A 20,063-nucleotide genomic window follows, 5' to 3' on the forward strand; every position below is an offset into this window, starting at 1 on the left:
CGCATGGGCGCAGCTGCAGAAGGGTCCCTGTGGGGGAGGTTGGACACCTTGGTTTTACCTTTGTGTCAATAATGTCTCTGCGGTCGATAAGCATTTGCTCCTCTGGCCAGAAGTAGGGATCATGAGGGGACCTCTGCAAGGGCGAGGAGAGGGCCCATCAGCGCAGCCCCTATCCCGCTGGACCCAGCACAGGCCTCCTGTGCCCCACCCGATCCTGGGATGCCCAGATTAAATGGTAGAGCCTGGCAGGGGTCATCTACCATGATACTCATAGACTTGATAGTCCTTCGCTGCCATTCTCTATCCGGCATAGTTGCTCAGTCTCCTCCCACTCTTCAAAGAAACTTTATTCCATGCTGGCTTGCTCCCCCTCGTGGTGATATCATAGAGGCCTCTGTGACTCCAGTCATTTGCATTCCACCAAGGAATTCCAGTCCCGAGAGGTTCCTCCCACTGAATTCTCTTGCAACCCCACCGAGAAAGTCAGGGACACTACGGACCTTGGCTGGGGTCAGAGGTCAGAGGCACGGAGCAGGTCAGGTCTCCTCTACAACCTGGATGGAGGGGAGTATGTCCCTACTCTAAATCCAGGAGCTGGAGGTGACACTGGGCTAAGGAGAGGAGAAAAGTGTTCACCTCAGGGGCTTCCTCCTAGCTGACTACAACCGGCACCTCTCCCCTCTGGCTATGCCATCTCACCACCCTGGTCTCCAGGAGCCCACCCTACCCTTCATGCAAGGTATGTGGCCCATCTAGGAAAAGGCTGGTCTCAGCCTCTCACTTTGTCTCCCCTGAGATGGGACAGGAAAGCAAACCTCTGGTCTCTAAAGGGCTGGGACAGATGAGCACGAGGAGAAGCCATCGTGAGCCACGGATTAGCAATCCTCATCCTGATGGACAGGAGCTTCACGCACCGCCCAGGCCAGTGGGCTAGTTACCAAGAGCGCTCATCCCTGTCAGTTTTTCATCCCAGTCCCCCTGGGGAGCCAATTCCTGACTCTAATATGGAAGTCAAGCACAGATGTGGATTCATTTTAGAGAAATTGACTTTATTTGGTTGAAGTGTCTCTTGTGTAAAGTCAGGAAGGCCTGTACAGACCGGTTTGGGGAGGGAGAAGTGCCAAAGGACTGAGGGAGGCAGGTGTGCACCCCCACAGGTCAGAGGACGGACAGCAGAGAGTTTCTTTCAGCCTTGCCTCCCACTCTTTTGTTGCCAAGGTGGGAGAGGGTGGCACAGAGATCACATTACATTAGCCCACTCCAGGGGAGAAGGGAGCAGAAATGGTGGCCACTCAGGCAGAAGGGGGTCGGCTGGGGTAAAGCCTGAGGCCAGAGGTGGAGGTGGTCCTCGGGGCCAGAGGTCAGGAACCAGATGCTGGTCAGAGTCAGAGGTTGCTCTCTGGGGTCAGGTGGCAATGATGAGAGTGCTCCTCAGGGTCAGAGGACAGGGCTTGGGCAGAATGTTCTCTGGAGCCAGAGGTCAGGACTTGGGAGCTGCTCTCAGCCTGCACCACGCCCCAGGCCCCCAGACCCTCTGAGTAGAGCTCTTGGTTCTGCTCTTTCCACCGTCGGAACTTCTCTCCAGTCAGCTCAGGGTCGTCCAGCACTTCTTCCAGGGCCTGCAGCTCCTGCAGCTTTGCCTGTAAGGAGAGTCCCTTAGGGGCCATGATCGCCCAGGGAAGGCGGCAGAGCCTGAGTCCAGAGCTAATTTTGGAGTCTAGTGCCTAGAACACAGCACGGGCCCAGTCTAGACCTGGTTCTCAAATCAGGAACCTAGAACTTGGCCAACTCCACAACTGAGCCCAGAGCTGTGGGCCAGCAACCAGAGCCAAAAGCATAGAGCCCAGCCCCCTGCCATGCCGTGTCCCCAGCTGACCTTGAGTGTGCTCTGTAGTGCCCGCACACGGTGCACTCGCTCATTGAGCTGGGGGTCTCGGTTGCGCCGCATGAAAGAGCTCCGCCATTGTTCATGAGTGAGGGGCTGTGGCTGGCCCAGGAGGGACACGCCACCCTGCCTCAGCCCCCGCACCATTCCTTCCAATGTCCCCTCACTGCTGTCTGTGGGGCGGGGGGGAGGCAGGATGAGGATGTGCCTGTCCCAGGCCCAGCTCTCCACCTCAGCTCCCACCCCCAGCACAGCACCTGTTGGAAGGCCAAAGGAGGTCCGTGGGCTGCCCTGCGTAGGGGTGGCTGCAGGTGATGTGTCTCCATGGGGGGGACTCCCAGCTTGGCCCAGGCTGGGCTGTGGGCACGGTGGAAGGTGAGAAAGGTATCAGTCTGAGCTCTGTGCCCTGCTCCTCACCCCCCACCAGTCCCCGACTCACCGAGGCTGAGCGGGACCCAGCCTCATCGTCAAGGTCTTCTACTTCTGTCTCACTGTAGCAGTCTGGGGTGGACAGGAGCAGTTGGGGAACCCACTAAGCTTCACACGGTTTTGGGGGGCCAGGAGGGGGGTGAGGGCATTTGAGTTCCTAGCCTCCATCCCAGGAAAGGCAGAAGCTCAGGTGAGACACAGTGAGACCCACCCCTGTGAGCACCCACCTTCCTCTCGGGGTAGGGCGGCCTGGCCCGGAGACTGGTACTTGGAAATGCAGGTAATGAGATGGCGCACCCACCTGTGGAGGGGCAAAAGGGTCTGAGGGAATTTCCAGGTACTGTATGCCAAGGGCCTTTCCCCTACATCAGAGGTTCTCAACCTGTGGGTCGGGACCCCTTTGGGGGTCGAACGACCCTTTCACAGGGGTCGCCTAAGACCATCGGAAAACACAGATATAATTACATATTGTTTTTGTGATTAATCACTATGCTTTAATTATGTTTAATTTGTAACAATGAAATTGGGGGTCACCACAACATGAGGAACTGTATTAAAGGGCTGCGGCATTAGGAAGGTTGAGAACCACTGCCCCATATGATCGTCTAATCTAATCTTCAGAGCAACTCTGAGAGGCAGGAACTCTTATTAGTCCATTTTATAGATAATGAAGCCGAGGCCTAGAAAAGTGAGTGCCTTGATCAACCACTGTCAGAGAGCTGAGATTTGAATCTAGGCTCCCAGGCACTCATGCGGAAGTCTGGGAGTGGAGAGGGTGGCACTCACATGCTCAGATCCGCCAGGGTATCAGCAGCAAAGATGAAGGGTTTGTACACGTCATGGGTGAGCTGGAACACACTGCCAGGGAGCAGAGGGCCTTCACTCAGCCTGGGTGTGCCCATCTAGAACCCGGAGAGGCTGCCCCGGCAATCCCAGCTCCCTGCTGCCTCCACCCCACCCCTGCCATCACCCTCTCTCTCCCTTTCTCTTCCCACCACCCAGCCCGTCACACCCAGGACTTAACTATTTTTTCTTCTGATCATGCCCACTTTCCAGACTGTAGTTGGAGACGTTGATGAGGCCCTCAGCCTTCTCATCCTGGGGGGATCACAGTGAGGGTCAGCACGAAGCCCCAACCGTCTCGAGGTCATCAGGTTCCTGAGGCCACATCCCACGGGGGCATCTCCTGGGCTCTCTAACCATAAACCTCTCCGTGTCAGGAGCTCAGGGCAGAAATTTAGGGGGTGGGGGGTCTGACCAAGGAGTGCCCTTGAGCCGGGAAAGGGGAGCCAAGGAGATCCAGACAAACAGCCGCAGAAGAGGAGGCTGCTCCCACATTTGTTCCATCAATAGGCACAGGCGGAGCCCGCCTTGGACCACCGAGCCCTGCAGAGGCTGCCCTCCCTCTGGCTTGCTTCCTCCTTTGCGCCCGACTGACCCTCAGGTGCTGATTTCTCCGGAAGCCTTCGCCGCTCCTCGGGCTGGACTGGCCACCTCTGTGGGCTCCCCACCCCTATTCCCTGGGCTTTTCCTTTGTCACAGCGTGTGTTCCCTGCACTGTCCTTGAGCGTGTATTCACACCCCCCCCCCCCCAGCCTGGAGTAGCAAGAACTCCCCTGTGTCCAAGTCTCCCCTGTGTCCTCGGTGCCCAGCCCAGAGCTGAGTAACAGCGGGCACCTGCATGTTTGCTGAGGAATAAGCAATCGAATGAATGGCCTATTACTAGGATGGACAGAATAACAGAAGAGGAAGGAAAGGTGCTTTCACACACACAGCAGCTCATTTCTCTTTGAAGAGTGTTCCCATTTTAGAGACAGGAACACTGGGGCTCATGAGGGTTTGTGGCCCACCTGTGACCACAGGGAGTAGATGGTGGGGAGTAGGAACAAGAACTGTGGCCCGGAGGTGACTCATCTGCTTACGCATGTGTGCAGGGTCTCACCTGGGGCTGGCGGTACCAGTAGAGCTTGTGTCTCTTGAGCACAAACCAGCAGCGGCGCCAGCGAGGGCTCATGAAGCCACCGGGCACCTTGCGCAGCAGGAGCCAGCCATCGCAGTCCGGCTGGCCCAGCTCCCGGCAGGACACCCGCCGGCGGCTCAGCCGCGTCGCCACGCCTGCGGCAGCAGAGCACAGCCATCAGCGAGGGGCTGGCAAGGCACCATGGACCCCCAGATTGCTCCCTTGTCCACCAGGAGAGCACCCCCTGATATTTCTGAACCCATACTCTGTGCTTGGAATGAATCCCCTGTCAGCTCTGAGGAATGACTCTCCCCATTGTGGAGGCGAGGAAATTAAAGAACGGAGGCTAAACTGTTAGCTCAGTCACAGAGCGTACGAGGGGCCCAGGCTGGGAGCACCGGTCTGTCTGATCCAAGAGACAGAGCTCTTTCCCGAAGAGGCTGAGTGTAAAGTGTGTGTGTGTGTGTGTGTGTGTTTCGGGGGGGTGGGGGAGGGGTTCTGCCCAGCACTATAAAGACTTCTTAGAGCTGCTCGGGTCAGGGGACCCCACACGTTGGGTGCGTCTCATACCTTTTGATTTCTTCCGATCAAGGACAGGACTCTGAAAGGAGCACAGGGGTTAGAGAAGGGTCTGGATTTAGAACCACACCCCTCCTTGCTGATGAGCCCCTCAGCTTACCTTGTTTTCTAGGGGTTCACGAGTCTCTGCTCCCCCTGCTGGGAGTGTGGCTGGGGATGCAGGTGTAATGGGCAGGGGCTCAGGGTCAAGAGAGGCAGAGTCTGTCAGGGAAGGAGAAGAGCGAGGGGTCCATGAGCCCAGCCCACGCCAGGCAGTAGGGTGGGGCATCAGAGTCCAGGGGTCAGAGCCAGGCACCCCACATGTCTTTCCTAAGGCATCACCACATTGTGGGACTTTGGACCTACCTGTTGAGGCAGGGCTGGACCCAGGACTTGGGTTTGAAGTCAGGTTGAAGGCAAAGACGTCTTCAGATGTGGCCCTGGGGAGAGGAGAGCAAGGGGAGATGAGATGAGCCCACAGCTCCCCCACCAGACGCACCCAGGGCAGAGCCTGTTACCTGGGAGACAGTGGGTCCTGAGCCAGCGATGGGACCCTCAGCTGTGGGGAGCCCAGGGCCTGCGGAGGGGACTGGGGAACAACCAGAAGCAGGTGATTCAGCTGGCAACAGGAATCTGAAAGCGGCTGAGGGCAGGTAGGGGACAGGTACCTGTGGAGGGGTCTCCGGCACCGGAACCTTCTTCAGCACCAAGCTGACCTTGGCTGGTTCCCGAAACAGCTCCCTCACCACATTCTTATGGGGCCAGCCCACCTGGGGGACGGGACAGGGACACGGAGCTGGGTCAGCTGGGCAGGAGGCTCTGAAACAACCCAACAGCCCCCTCCCTTGGAGCACTCTCTCAGCCTCCTGCTCTGCCTTTCCTCCTCCTCCTCCTCCGCCTTTCCTCCTCCTCCTCCTCCTCCTCCTCCTTCTCCTCCTCGGGAAGCCTCCATGAGCCCCTTCACCTTGGCTCTGCTGAGGCCGCTCTGGCTTGTGTGAGCCGACTCACCTGATGTGAGGCAACTCCCACAACCCTGGTCTCGGTAAGAGTCCCTGCCTGACCCACAGCCCTGGGTTCTACTCGGTAACCCCTTCGCTCCCACTATGTCGCTCTTGTTCTCACTCACCACCACCTGCTCGTTGACCTGGACAATCTCATCCCCAGGCAGGATCTGTAGCTGGATGTTGGGAGGGACCTGGTGTGGGAGGTGAGGCTCAGAAAGTGCACCCTTCTGGGGCCTGAGGCTGGCGTGGCTGGCTGGCAAAAGGGTCCTAGTGGGTAGGCGGCTGGAAAGGGTGTGGGGTTCTCACCTGGGTGCCCACTTGGGACACGAAGTGCAGGCAGTTGCTGGTGGTGTGGATTTCCAGGCCCTGTGAAAGCAGAGGCTGGAGTCACCGAGGGGGTGGGGGCAGCAGGGCCAGCGCGCAGGACCTCCGCTGGCAACAAAAGCCCTGGGTGGGCAGGACTGGGGAAAGAGCTGGCCCCAGCTGGCACTGCCCAACTTGCTGTGTGACTTTGGGCTTGTCACTCCTCTGTGGGTCTCTGCCTCTTCCTTTAATAAGGATCAGAGGGAAGTTGGGGCGGCTGACTCCTAAGGTATGAAATTCTCAGCAACACTCCTCAGGGATAAGCAGGGAGGGGCAGGGCAGGGGCAGCGCTGGGGCTCTGGCTTTCCCAACTGGAGAGATTAAAGCAGAAAAGTTCATGTCCTCTCCCCTAACCTTCCAGGTCTGTACCTCAGGGCTAGAATGTGTCACCTGAGGATTGTGGACGGTGCTGAATAACTGTGAGGCCCCAGGAAAGTCCTCTGGGCCTTTAACTTCTGTACGAAAAAGGCCTTCTAGCCATAACAGTACAGAAATCTGGGGGATCCTGGAACCATGTTTCAGGGCCCAGGCCAGGCTGCCAAGAGGTGAGAAGTGAGCCCTGGCCGGGAGCTCAGTTGGTTGGAGCACTGCCCCGATATGCCAAGGTTGCGGGTTCCATCCCCGGTCAGGGCACTTACAGAAAACAAACAATAAATGCATACATAAGTACAACAACAAATCAATGTTTCTCTCTCTCTTTAAAAACACACCAATAAATAAAATTTAAAAAGAAAAGGCGAAAGGTCAGAGGTCAGAGCTCACCAGAGGATCATCCAGCTGCACGCGTTCCAGCACGGCCCTCTGCTCCAGAAGCTCCTGGGGGCTGCAGCTCAGAATGCTGTGGCAGATCCCGGTCACGTGGCTGCACTGGGATGGGGAGCACAATGCCCAGCCTGAGCCCCATCCACTGCACCCTGTCCCCATTACTCCCCACCCCCCCAAACACACACACACTTACAATCCTCAGGACTCGGCTCTCCCTCTCCGCTGCTGGGCAGTCCTGGAAGCAGTGAGAGCAGGGGCCTTCCCTGAGTCGGGGCACTGCCTTCTCCAGAGGGCAGGGTGGGTTCCCAGCAGTCTCTCCCTGCCTCCACTCCCTGGCCCCCTTTCCAGAACTACAGGCCATAGAGTTCCGTCCCCAAGGTCTCCCCCTGACACCAGGCCTCCAGAAGTCACCACATAGGCCCTCTCCTCTCCCCCTCCTGAGAGTCAAACTCCTGGGGGTGCCCTGGCCAGGTAGCAGACCCCCTGCCCCCATTGCCGCCTACCCAGTGGCTGGCACCTCTCTTCCTGCCCTCACACCCGATCTTGTGCTGATTCACAGGTTATAAAAAGCTCTTGCCTGATCTGTCTCTACAACCTGGGCCAAACCTGGCCCCTGGTTCTCCTACCTCCTGCAAGGCCAGGCCCAGCTTCCGACACAACTCCCCAATCTCCTGGCAGGCCGAGAAGTCATTCAAGTGGGTGAAGAGGTGCCTGGCAGGGGGAAGGATGGAACAGTGGTTAGCACACTGTGCTTAACAGTCAAGTCACAGAACCACTCATCTGAGACGGGATAATTACCTACTCTGATGGGTTTGATTTTGGGTTTTGGGTAAAGATGATTGATAAAGCTCAACAGCTTAGCACAGCACCTAACACTGTCAGGCTCTGTTTAGGCACTGGGGAGTCAGAAGTTAAATACATAATTCCATCAATAATGATTTAACTTCAACTGCTGTGAAGTGCAGGGAGCTCTGAGAATATCTAACAGGGAAGGCTTCCCTGAGGAGGTGACACTTATGCTGGGACCTGTGGGACAAGCAGCAACCAGTGGAGGGGGAGGAGCTCTCTATGTTGATGACCGCTGTGATTACAAGCTGGGTGGGGTGGGTAGGAACCCAGGTGACCCAGTGCCCCCAAGCAGACCAACTAACCTCTTTGCCCTGCCCCACCACATCGGAGCAAGAGCCAAGCTCTGTTTTTCTTTCCTGGGCCCCGAGGAGGCCAAGGATGAGAAGGGTCCCCTCATCAGTCACCCCAACCCCGTACGTTAGGAGGAGCCTGAGGTACCTGTTGAGCCAGAAGAGGAGGGTGCGGGCCTCACGCACCAGCTCCACAGCCGCACTGAGGACATCAGCAGGGGGCTCGGCACAGCCCCCCAGGCGGCCTTGGACTAAGCTCTGGAAGACACGGGTCCCCTCCAGCAGCCTCTCCGTCAGGATCTGCAGGTTCTCTGTCTGTAGCCCGGAACTCTGTGCCAGAGAGGGAGCTGGTCACCCGCCTGGCAGTGGCCAGCCCATCAGACACCCCCAGGTGGGTGGAAGCTGCAGGCGGTGTGGCCACCATTCACTCACCAGGGCCCGGAGCTGTTCCACCCCTTCCAGGATGAGCTCCTGGTGGCCCAGAGGGCGCACGGTCAGAGCCTCGAGGCTACGGGGGCAGAGCTGCAGCAGGTACTTGCCAGGCAGCTCCCAGTCCTCAAAGCAGTAATCCTGCAGGGAATCATCGAGGCCTGGAGGGACAGCAGGGGTCAGCAAGGGGGAGCCAGGGGGTGGCATGGCCTTTCTGACCATTTCTTCACTCCCATAAAGCCCCTTCCCCTCCCATCTGTTCCTAATAACAACCCTGAGACCTAGGCTGTGTTCTGCCCATTTCACAGATGAGGCTACTGAGTTGGGAAGCAGGATAGTTTCCCCAGACCAGCAGCAGCCTCACTGGAGAGCTAGTTAGAAATGCAAATTTTTGGCCCTATCCTGCACCTGCTAAATAACTCAGGGGTAGGCCCAGCAGTTCTGGTTTTAACAAATCCTCCAGTTGTTCTGATGCTTGCTTGTCAACTAAATGGGGAGTAAGAACATGGATGGAGCTTTGGAATCAGGAAGGCCTGAATGTCAGCACTTGAGCAAGTAATTTAATTGCTCTGTGCCTCAGTTTCCTCACCTGTAAATGGTGACAATAAAAGCACCTACCTTCTAATCATGTGTAAATGACATGACACATGTCAAACACTTGGCCCATTTCCTGGTTTGTGGTAGGTCACCAGGAACAGCACTGTATTATCATCGCCAGAGTTTTCACCACGGTCTACAAGGCCCGGGAAGATCGGGCTGCCCCGTGCCTCTCCAGTCTCATCACTTGACACAGCCCCTCAAACTCAACACTTCAGATGCGGAGCACTAACGCCCTGGAATGTTCTTCTGTCCCAGGGTCCTTGCAGGTGCTCCTACTCCTGCCTGGACTGCTCTTCCAGCTCTTTCCCTCCCTTTTCCCTTGAACTCCCTGCAGGAAGTGCTCCACACTCTCCAGGTTGGGGCGGGCGCCTCTTGTGCTCCCACTGCTTCCTGTGCCTCCAGAAACACCTGCAACTGAGCATCAGCCTCTCCCACTTTATCAAGAGCTCTTCAAATAACCGTTCATCTCTAATTCCAGCCCTTGCCGGGCACAAAGTAGACCCTCAAAAAACAAGAAGACTATCTACTGACTGCTTCCTATGAGCTGGGCAAAATTTTAAGGGCTGTAAACACATTCAGGATGTGAAGGCGATCTGGCTGCGACATCTGCCACCCCACTGGTCCCCAGGGTTGACTCAGCTGATCTGGCTGGCTAGCAGGTGTCCCCTCCCTCCCTCACCACTCCATGTGCATCCCTCCCAAAGCTGCATGCTCAGTTGAAGAGGATGACCTTCCCCAACAGAAGAGAGGACCATTTTTCGATCAAGGGTTAAAAAGAAATGAATAATTAATTGATTAAAAATAAACATATTCAGAATTTGATCCTCACCGAACCTAGAAGGCAGAGACTACTGTGACTCCCATTTTACAGGTGGGAAAACGGATACGAGTAGAGGTTAACAGTTTGCTCACTCTTCGAAGGAATTCCTCCCATTCCAAGTGAGCCAGGTTCCTCCCCTGGAGAACCTGTGTGTGATCAGCAGCTCTCCCTCGTTCCCTGTGTGACATTTAGAGCACTGGACAGGAGTCCATGAACCTGTTACTCCATAGCTATGGGCCCTTGAGCAAATTCCCATGTACAATGAATGTGCTGTGCTGCCTCCCACACTGAGCCTCATACACGTCCCAGGCACTTGTCATGAGAGTCTCATTCTGTGCGTTTCATGAACCCGAGTGGACGGGCTGGGCCTGAAACCCAGTGTGGGAGTCTGAATTCAACCCTGAATCCTGCTGTTATAGGGTTAGTCACCCTGAGCCTGGGCCTAGTGAACTCATGCTGCCCCTCAAGGAGAAACTCACCTGCCCTGACTCACCTGCCCCTCCCACCTGCATGTCAGAGGTCTCCACTTCTCTGAGTCTGTGGGCCATCTGGGACCTTTCCCATCCATTTGGGCTCACTGAGCCTGTGGGGTATCTCCCTTAGAGACCCCTGGGCACAAGCGGGGGGTGGGGGTGGGGGCTGTGCCAACCTTTCATCTGGTTGGGGCTCTGCTTCGCACACGAGGAGCCTCAGGATGGAGAGATGGGAAGTCGGGCAGGCTCTATTCCAAAGCCAGAGCAAATCACTTCCTGGCTCAGAGCGTCAGTTTCCGCTTCAGAAAAATGGGTTTAATAACAGCCCTCTACGCCCTGGGGCGGAGGGAAGATTAAGGCGATACCGTGGGTGTGGGCCGCGCTGGGCCAGCCCCTCTGTTTTCATTACCCACCGCCTCGCCATCGCCACCCTGGCAGCCTCCTGGGATGATGGGGCAATGGGAGACCCCTTCTGGTCCCTCGGCCTCCCGGCTCATCTCTGCTCACACAGTTCCAGACACAGGCAGACGCTAATAAACACTCTGTGACAGACTAACCAACTGACAGCCTCAGCAGGCCCTTTTTCTTTATTTACCTCTCCCGGTCCCAGAGCCCCTCAAGCCCAACTCTGCCCCGGCCCCACCCACCTCTCAGCCAGGCTGCCACCTTCCCGGGGGTCCAGGTCTCCACTGGCTCCATGGTGGAGTCCAGTCCGCCCGAAGGGATCGGCGTCCGCTCCGTCCTGCGGGCGCAGGAATTTCCGCTCCCGGAGCCCAGGGGTGGGGAGGGGCTGGGCTGGGCTGGGCCCGGGGCGGAGCCAGCAGCATACCTGGGCCCACGTGGTTGGCCAGGTGAGGCGCAGAGACAGCCATTGGCCCACCGCCTGTCTGCCTCCTGCCCGCCCTCCAGGCGTGCCAGTGCTGCTGGGCGGCTGATGGGGGGCGGTGCCACTGGTGTGTAACCCATGTGACCTCAGAGTCAGCCTGGGGTCCGGCCCCAAACTGGCTTCACAAGGAGGGACTTTGACCTTTAGGCTCCTCAAAAAGGGCTGAAGCCGGGCGATGTGGCTCAGTGGTGCCAATCTATGGCAGCTATGTTGCTGTAGTCTATGAAACTGTGATTTAACGGTGGGTTAATAACTATCATGATTTAAAAAATATTTTTATTGATTTTTTAGAAAGAGAAACATCGATGTGAGAATGAAACATTGATTGGTTGCCTCCTGCACACCCCCTTATCGGGGTTTGAGCCCGAAATCCAGCCATGTGCCCTGACCAGGAATCAAACTGGCAACCTTTCAGTGTGCATGGAATGACACCCAACCAACTGAGCCACACCAGCCAGGGCAACTATCATGATTTTGAAGTAGTTATGAGCATAAATATTTTGAGATACTTCCAATAACTGCAATTCAATATAAAAATATGTGATTTCTATTGGTGACAAAGCCACATTACTGCTCACACTTTAATCTATATGGAAGGAAATGCCAAATTTTGATTAGATGTTAGTGAAAATAAATATCTGTATTTTTTCTCTCCGAGTTTCTGGGATCCCTGGATTCTGAAGCCCAGGTTAAGAGCCTTCCTCTTAGAACAACATCTGAAACGGACTAAATGTTTGCAGTTATCATTACCAGCACAGCCAGCCAGAGACTCCCAGGACTCTGGAATCAGAATCAGTCCCACTTGCTGTGTGACTGAACCCAAACTCTACCCATCTCTGAACTTGTTTCTTCTCTAAAAGGGGGACACCTAGACCTTAGTGCTGTGAGGGGTCCTTTAAATATTTTGAAATCTATAACATGAAGTAGAGCAGTGGTTCTCAACCTGTGGGTCCCGACCCCTTTGGGGGTTGAATGACCCTTTCACAGGGGTCGCCTAAGACCATCGGAAAACACATATATAATTACATATTGTTTTTGTGATTAATCACTAGGCTTTAATTATGTTCAATTTGTAACAATGAAATTGGGGGTCACCACAACATGAGGAACTGTATTAAAGGGTCGCGGCATTAGGAAGGTTGAGAACCACTGAAGTAGAGCTTTAATTTTACGAGGAGGCCTTCCTAGAGCCTACCCCTTTGATGGTGCCACCTAATTTGAAATCTCTACCAGTGCCCCACAACCCAGCCTTCAAAGCCTATTACTATTTTGCCTGTTAACAAGACCTTAAGTCTGAATTTGGTCCATGTAGTCTGTGTGTGTTTGTTGCCATCATTTAATAATTTTTAAAAAATATATTTTTATTGATTTCAGAGAGGAAGGAAGAGGGATAGAAACATCAATGACGAGAGGGGGCTGCCTCCTGCCCGCCCCCTACTGGGGATTGAGCCTGCAACCCAGGCATGTGCCCTTGACCAGAATCGAACCCGGGACCCTTCAGTCCAGAGGCCGACACTCTATCCACTGAGCCAAACCAGTCAGGGCCATTTAATAATTTCACATACAAATGGAGTTCTCTGGAACTTGGTCAGCTCTTCTGATTCCATCCCATCTTCATATGTGGCATCAAACACAAGTACAGACCAGGCAATTGCTTCCTTCAAAGGATCAGTTTCCGCTTCTGAAAATGGGTTCAATAACAGTCCTCTACGCCCATCTCATGAGGTCCCCGCAGGTCTAGCTCCCTCATTTGTGAACCAGTAGGCTTCAGATTTGCAACATGGCCCTCACCTCTCTGACTGTCCTTCAACTCACATTCTCACACCCTGCACTATGTGTCCCCTCCAACCCTCCTCCATGCTGAGTCCCACTTTAATGTTTCGGTTTTTTCCCCTCTTCCTTCCTACAATAGTCTCCCTGTGGCAGTCTGGGAAAGCCCAATAAACACGTTTCCATCTCCACCATCCTGATGTTATCAAACGCCTACCCTGAGATAGCAAAAGACATAGAAGTGAGAAGCCAGCCAGCCTCTGCCCTCCCTGAACTCACAATCCTGTAGGGGAGAAACAGACAAGAACTCGCCACTTGTATCCACATATTCTCCTAGAAGGACTGGGGGCCTAATAACCACAATAGTGTCTATACTCTGCCTCTAGCACCTGGCAGGAGTAGACAGTTAGGGGCATAATAAAGGCAGTTAAAAAAAAAAATATATATATATATATATATATATATATATATATATATGTAAAATTGATTTCGGAGAGGGAGAGGGAAAGAGAGATAGAAACATCAATAATAAGAATCTTTGGCCGAAACCGGTTTGGCTCGGTGGATGGAGCGTCGGCCTGCGGAATGAAGGGTCCCGGGTTCGATTCCGGTCAAGGGCATGTACCTGGGTTGCGGCCACATCCCCAGTGGGAGATGTGCAGGAGGCAGCTGATCAATGTTTCTCTCTCATCGATGTTTCTAACTCTCTATCTCTCTCCCTTCCTCTCTGTAAAAAATCAATAAAATATATTTAAAAAAAAAAAAAAAAAAAGAATCTTTGATTAGCTGCCTCCTGCACATCTCCTACTGGGGATCAAGCCCGAAACCTGGGCATGTGCCCTTGACCAGAACCGAGCCTGGGATCCTTCAGTCCGTAGGCCAACGCTCCATCCACTGAGCCAAACCAGCTAGGGCAGCAGCTTCTATTTTGAAGTTAGTTTATGAATTTAACAAAAGTTCTTTCTACACAATTGCTGTAAAAATTTCAAAGGTCATTACATAACAGTAGGTCATTCAGTAAAAGGAGAACCTTTCCCCAGCATATCCCTAGCCCATTACACAGTGGGGGCCACTGTTAGATTTGCTGGGTGTTCTTCCATTCTCTATATATGTAGATAATCAATCTATATACTATTCTGTCAATAAGCCTTTTTCATTTTATGAGATAATTAATGCCAAATAATATATGCAAACTACTTAGAATACTGCTTTCTATAATGTGCTAAAAAATAATAACTTTTTAAATCGGTATATACAAATCTTTTATTTTCAAGCTGAGGGTAGGAAAGTCCTTGCAGGAACTCCATCTTGGGGAAAGGGGTGATGTGTGCCCTCTCCCAAGGTGTGGTTGATCTAACCCAAACCAAATGAAAGAGACACTGTTGTGGCGGGGGGGTAAGGTGCCCTTTCCCACCTGTGCTGAGAGCTGATAGGTGACATCCAATCATCTGGGGTAGGCAAGGGCCAGGACCAGGGCTGCAGAGGTCCTCCCAGTACCTGGTTTAGGCCTAAGAAGCCTGAGCACTGTCAGGCAAGGCCTCTCCCGCCTACCCAGCCTGCACACCCGGTGGGTGGGGGAGGTGCTGCTCAGGCCTGATGCTGATCTCTCCTGACAGCTGCTCCTAAGGCTGGCAGGGCAGGCAGGCGGGGGAAGGGACCAGATTTAAAGGTCCAGCTGCCCCACCCCCTGACAGACCTGGGAGGGCAGACTCTGGTGAGCATCTTCTGAGGCCATGGCTATGAGAGGTCAGGAACCTCTCTGCCCTCATATTTCCACTTCTTCATACCAAGAGCACCACTGGTCCTCATTTCTGCTTACACCCCGCAGGCTGCCAGGGAGACGAGTGGCACCCACCATGCGACTGCGACGCCTGACCCCTGGCTACTTCCGGGTGCTACAGGTAAGTACCTCTAACTCATGGTTTCTGGGACCGACCCCTTCCTCCCCCTATTGTGACGGGGTTGTGGGCCCCAACAGCCAGGGAATGTTGTCACGTTCCCTGCCGCCTGAGCAGCCAGGACCCAGATGGGCACTGAAGCGAGAGGAACTAGGGTGGAATCTCCCTGGGGCAGCAATGGCGGCCATCTCTCCTTCACCCAGCTGTGCCTCTCAGCCCCTTCAGGTGGACCCTCTGTACACCCGCAGATGCAGGTGGCCGGGGAGCTGAAGGCAGAGCCCCAGAGTCCACTGGCTGGGCTTGTGGCTACACTGCTGGCTGTCCTTGGACTGGGTGGCTCCTGCTATGCTGTCTGGAAGATGGTGGGACAACAGCCACCGCCCCATGACGAAGTGGGCAGCCTGTCGCCTGGGCCCCGGCGGTAGGTAACTCAGCAGGGACTGCAATCTTGGGGTCCCACTTCATTTCTGCCCTCATTGGAAGCAGAGCCGTATAAACCTGATTCTACCCCACCCCCCACCCCCACTGTACCTGGGCTCTGCCTGGTGGCTCCAGGCAAGGATGCAGGTTCCACAGCTGGACCAAGTAGGGAATAGACACCCTGACGCCTGCACACAAGAGTGGCAGAGAAATCCTTAAGGGCAGGAGTTTGGGGAAGGCCTGGAGGCTGGGGAGTCAGAAGCAAGCACTCTTTATCCAGTTCCTTTATTTGAGCGGAGGGCATCCACTTGCAAACTCAGGGCCAAAAAAGGATGGCACAGTCCCTTCCAGCCTAGCCCTGCATCACTGTCCGTGGGCGGCGGCTCTGCCCTGCACCTGCGGGCCATGTCAGGTAGACGTGTCCATCTCAGGGACCTCAGTGGATACTTCGGTGGGCACTGCCAGCCGCTGGGGGGGCACATAGGAGCCCATACCCGCTGCCCTCTCAGCCTCTTCCTGAGTGTAGGGCTCCACGCTCAGCTGCTTTAGCCTGGGGGGGAGGAAAAAAGGAGGTGGGAGCTGCCCAGATGGGCGCCCTGTCAACCAGACACCCATCCTCGACCCCCGCCTTACTCCTCCATACCTTTTCTTGTGGTCTTTGGATCGGAGGTGGGTCTTCAGGTTGGCGGAGTCGATGAAGTACCTCCTGCAGGGGTGCGGGTAAAGGAGGGTGAGCAGGTACCGGATGTCTCTCGGGGACGTCTAGCTCCCTGACCACCGCTCATTCCCTTTGAGTCGGAAGGGACAGGAGGCCCGCAGACCCCGCGCGCCCGGGGGGGACCGGACCCCACAGCCCCGGCCCAGGGCACGGACCCTACTCCTCCCGAGGCGGCCCGCGGGACTTACGAGCAGGCCAGGCAGCGATGCAGGCCGCCCCCCGGCAGGTCCGGGTCTGGCTGGGCACCCGCGTCCGGCCGGGGCCGTGGGAGAACCTGGGGCCGCAGCTCGCGGTGGATCTCATCCAGGTCCGGCCGCCGCCGCTTCGCCTTCATCTGGCGGGCCAGGGAGTGCGCCCGGTGCGCGCCGGTCCGGCGGGAGCGACCCATGGCCGGCGGCAGCGGAGCCCGAGGGCTGGCGCCAAGGAGGAAGCTCACGTGCGCGCGCGCTTCCGGACTCTGAGTGACGTCACGTGACGCCCGGGGGCGGGCCGGCTCGGCCGGACTGCCGCTGATGACGTCACTGGCGCGGACCGCGCCTTGAGCGACCCCAGGCGGCCAAGTGTGTCAGTGACGGAGCCCGGGGCAGAGCCCAACTTAGTGTCCCAACCAGAGGGCGTCAGGAGGCCTGGCGGGTGCCGCTGGAGAGGGGTGGGGTGGTGCATGCCCGTGGGGGTTCCTGGGCGTCCCGCTGCCCTGCCTACCCCGCCCTGCACCACCTCTCAGCGCTATCCTCTGGCCCCGTCTCTCCTCCGGCCCCGTCTCTCCTCCCCGGTTCCCACATCTTAGACTCCGCGGTGGAGGCGGGGCATGTTTTAAATATCTCCGGGAGGCACTGAAAAATATCTGTGATGTGAATAAATTGAATAAGTTTGGGATTCCGGTCCCCATAAGGCTTCCCGAGATGCCTCCATTCCCTAACCAATCCTTGCCCCTCTCACGGCTCCTCAGTTATTCCCTCGAGTGTCCATTCCTTATCCACCCCCCACCCCTCACCCCCCACCCCCAGACAAATCCACATGGGAGATTGGAAGGGGTGTTCCTCCCCAGAGATCACAGTGCTCAGGCAGTGTCGGACTTAAGAGCGATCAGCTCCTTCCACAAGAAGAGGTCCTCCCATCTTTGCCCCCTTTCTCTGAGCCCTGGACTGCCCTGCGTGGGCTGGCAACAAAGGCAGAGAGAGATACAGCCTAGTCAGGGGTGGGCAAACTTTTTGACTCGAGGGCCACAATGGGTTCTTAAACTGGACCGGAGGGCCGGAACAAAAGCATGGATGGAGTGTTTGTGTGACCTAATATAAATTCAAAGTAAACATCATTACATAAAAGGGTACGGTCTTTTTTTTTTTTTTAGTTTTATTCATTTCAAACTGGCTGAATCCGGCCCGCCGGCCGTAGTTTGCCCACGGCTAGCCTAGGTGTTGTGTGCTCAGAGTAGGGAGAGGGCCGAGAAGCCTTTTCCCACTCACCTGGGCCTGGTGCCTTCCAGGCGACCAGAGGAGCTCAGCAATAATTCAGGGGCTCCAGCTCTTTGGAACCTGTTGCCAGGAAACAGGGAGACAGGCACGTGCATCCCTGGGGAGAGGAATCAGTTTCCAGCCCAGACAAAGCAGTGAAATGTAAGCCCAGGGCACTGACTGGGGCACTTGGGACCTTCCCACACCAATTCACAGAGGCTAAGTGGGGACAGAGGGCAGGGCCCTGCTGAGGGCAGCAGGTATGGCTATAGTCACCGGGGCGCCAATGTGGGTCCGGGGACAAGGACGTTGGAAATGGACTTTGTGAAAGGAAGAGGACTTTTCTGGAGCCATTCCAAGAGATCAAATTCAAGTACTCCTGGGAAGGAGGCCTCTGTGGGGAGACGTCGCTATTATTCTTGGCCAATGTGGGTCACGGCAAGGGGCCGAGGTGGCAGAAGCCCGCTCTGTCCCACCCCCACCCTAGACTCCTTTGGATCCGTTCACTTGCTGGGCACTGTGCCAGCTGGGAGGCTGGTGCATCTTTAATGAAGTCACCAGATCCCTGGGACAGGCTCTCGGTCTCACCAAGTTCCTAAGCCAGACCCACTGGATGCCCTCTGAGCCACTGCCTCCTGTACCTGGGCACCAGGCCCGTTTCCCCTGCAGCTATGAGCCAGGCCTTCTGGAAAACCTACAAATCCAAAGTGCTCCAGACCCTGAGTGGGGAATCTGAGGAGGATCTGGCAGAGGAGGTAAGTACCATCCATGTTTGCTGGGTGGGGCAGGGGCAGAGGGGAAGCAGGAGTGAAAGGTACAGAGAAGGGCAAGGGGCAGGCTAGAGAGAATGAGAGGGTGGGGTACATTTGTGCAGAAGTCATCAGCCCACTGAAGGATGACAAATGGCATGGCACAGGGTCAGAAAGACAGGACGTTCAAGAAGAAAAGGGGGACCCTGGGGGAGCGGTCACTATATCCATGGATCTCCAGGATTGCCACAGGGAGAAGATCCTTCTAGGTCCAGTGTGCAGTGGCCACACAGGTACACTCAGCTTACTTACTACTGGGCAGAGCGGAACAGAAGTGGGATGGCTTGCCTTGAGGAGAAGTGGAGCCTCCTGGTACCGGAGGTAGGAACAGTGACACTTTTATTCTGAGGGTCACTGACAGCATCAGATCAGAGCCACACCTGGACCATGTTTATCCTGACGTTAAAACAAAACAAAACTGAAAAGGCTCTGAAAGAGTCTTTCATCTAGCGGCTGTGATAAGTGGCAACTGCACAAATAGACATGGCAGGGGCAGGAACAAGTTCTGTGGTATGTGTGTATGTGAATTAGTGAATGTCTAGACAGGGCTGGGCATGTGTAGAAGTATTTGTGGGTCAGTGTTAGGATTGGTGTCTGTGTGGTATCCCCAGGGAAGGTGTATGTGCAGGTGTGAACTAGGTATAGGTATGTTCAGGTGTGTACATTTGGGCCGAAGTCTATGCCTGCCTATCTCTGTGCAGGTTTGGCAGGTGTTGTGTTTGTTTTTTGTTTTTTTTTTTTTTAAATATATATTTTATTGATTTTTTACAGAGAGGAAGGGAGAGGGATAGAGAAGTTAGAAACATTGATGAGAGAGAAACATCGATCAGCTGCCTCCTGCACACCCTCCACTGGGGATGTGCCCTCAACCCAGCTACATGCCTTTGACCGGAATCGAACCTGGGACCCTTCAGTCCACAGGCCGACGCTCTATCCACTGAGCCAAACCGATTAGGGCGTGTGTTTGTTTGTTGTGTGTGTTTGTGTGTACATCTGTATCTTGGTGTCTGTGGATGGGTGGAAAGGTTTGTGTGCTGTGGGTGGGCCTCTGTGCAGCTGTCTGCAGTTGTATAGGTGCACAAATGTGAATGGTATAACTGTGTATGTGTCCTTGTATAAGTGCCTCATAGTGCACTTATAGAGGTGAATAGCTATAGCCATGTGGAGGCATGTAGAGGTGAAGAGCTATAGCCATGTGGAGGCATGCTCATGCACAGGTGTGTCTACATCAGTGTGCATGCCCATGTCCACATGTTTTTTGGGTATATATGGACGTGTCTGTAGGTGGCATATATGTGTTTGTGGAGGAATTTTTCTATACAGGTAATGTATGTGACTGGTAGCTTTGTTTAGAGCAGTGGTCGGCAAACTGCAGCTCGCAAGCCACATGCGGCTCTTTGGCCCCTTGAGTGTGGCTCTTCCACAACATACTGACTTTTGCATATGGGCCACGAAGTTTCAATCGCACTGTACATGCACGCCCGCACGTGGTATTTTGTGGAAGAGCCACACTCAAAAGGCCAAAGAGCCGCATGTGGCTCGCAAGCCATAGTTTGCCGGCCACTGGTTTAGAGGAATACTTTGATGCATCTGTGGAGGGTGTGAGAAGACTAGGTGTATGTTTAGTTCTGTGGATTTGGGGTGCCTGGTCTGTGTGTACCAGGCTAGCAGTGTGTGTGTGGG

The 20,063-nt window shown here is 55.1% G+C and overlaps 3 protein-coding genes across 13 annotated transcripts in view; all 3 read right to left on the reverse strand.

Moving 5' to 3' along the window:
- Positions 1–311, reverse strand: part of CATSPER4 (cation channel sperm associated 4) — a 13,455-nt gene extending 13,144 nt beyond the window's left edge. Inside the window, 2 exon segments of the mRNA XM_014467341.2 lie at positions 59–133; positions 261–311. Coding sequence (XP_014322827.1) covers positions 59–133; positions 261–311 — 126 coding nt within the window.
- Positions 312–1,028: 717 nt separating this feature from the next.
- On the reverse strand, positions 1,029–15,734 carry CNKSR1 (connector enhancer of kinase suppressor of Ras 1). Of its 11 annotated transcripts, none has more exons than XM_023743432.1 (22): positions 11,073–11,186; positions 10,602–10,724; positions 8,536–8,693; positions 8,252–8,433; positions 7,591–7,675; positions 7,158–7,199; positions 6,962–7,066; positions 6,143–6,202; positions 5,959–6,027; positions 5,501–5,602; positions 5,351–5,421; positions 5,199–5,272; positions 4,954–5,054; positions 4,845–4,875; positions 4,257–4,429; positions 3,339–3,412; positions 3,101–3,172; positions 2,542–2,615; positions 2,325–2,386; positions 2,143–2,242; positions 1,877–2,058; positions 1,029–1,655 (listed from the first exon to the last, which is right to left on the reverse strand). In XM_023743432.1, exons 2-22 carry the CDS (start codon positions 10,606–10,608, stop codon positions 1,386–1,388), a joined length of 2,094 nt encoding a protein of 697 aa, XP_023599200.1. In that variant the 5' UTR covers positions 10,609–10,724; positions 11,073–11,186; the 3' UTR covers positions 1,029–1,385. The 11 variants fall into 11 exon arrangements, 9 of the variants coding, with proteins under 9 accessions (XP_023599200.1, XP_014322856.1, XP_014322854.1 ...); XM_014467370.2 differs by having other exon boundaries at positions 10,602–10,761; positions 11,073–11,183; XM_014467368.2 differs by lacking the exons at positions 10,602–10,724; positions 11,073–11,186 and adding an exon at positions 15,511–15,734 and having other exon boundaries at positions 1,029–1,640.
- ZNF593 (zinc finger protein 593) lies at positions 15,669–16,567 on the reverse strand. Its single transcript, XM_006101964.3, has 3 exons — positions 16,306–16,567; positions 16,043–16,105; positions 15,669–15,949 (listed from the first exon to the last, which is right to left on the reverse strand). The coding sequence occupies exons 1-3, from the start codon at positions 16,503–16,505 to the stop codon at positions 15,808–15,810; spliced, it is 405 nt and encodes a 134-aa protein (XP_006102026.1). The 5' UTR covers positions 16,506–16,567; the 3' UTR covers positions 15,669–15,807.
- Positions 16,568–20,063: the final 3,496 nt, after the last annotated feature.

This window comes from Myotis lucifugus, unplaced genomic scaffold (genome assembly GCF_000147115.1).
Source record: "Myotis lucifugus unplaced genomic scaffold, Myoluc2.0 scaffold_389, whole genome shotgun sequence".
Classification (NCBI taxonomy): Eukaryota; Metazoa; Chordata; class Mammalia; order Chiroptera; family Vespertilionidae; genus Myotis; species Myotis lucifugus.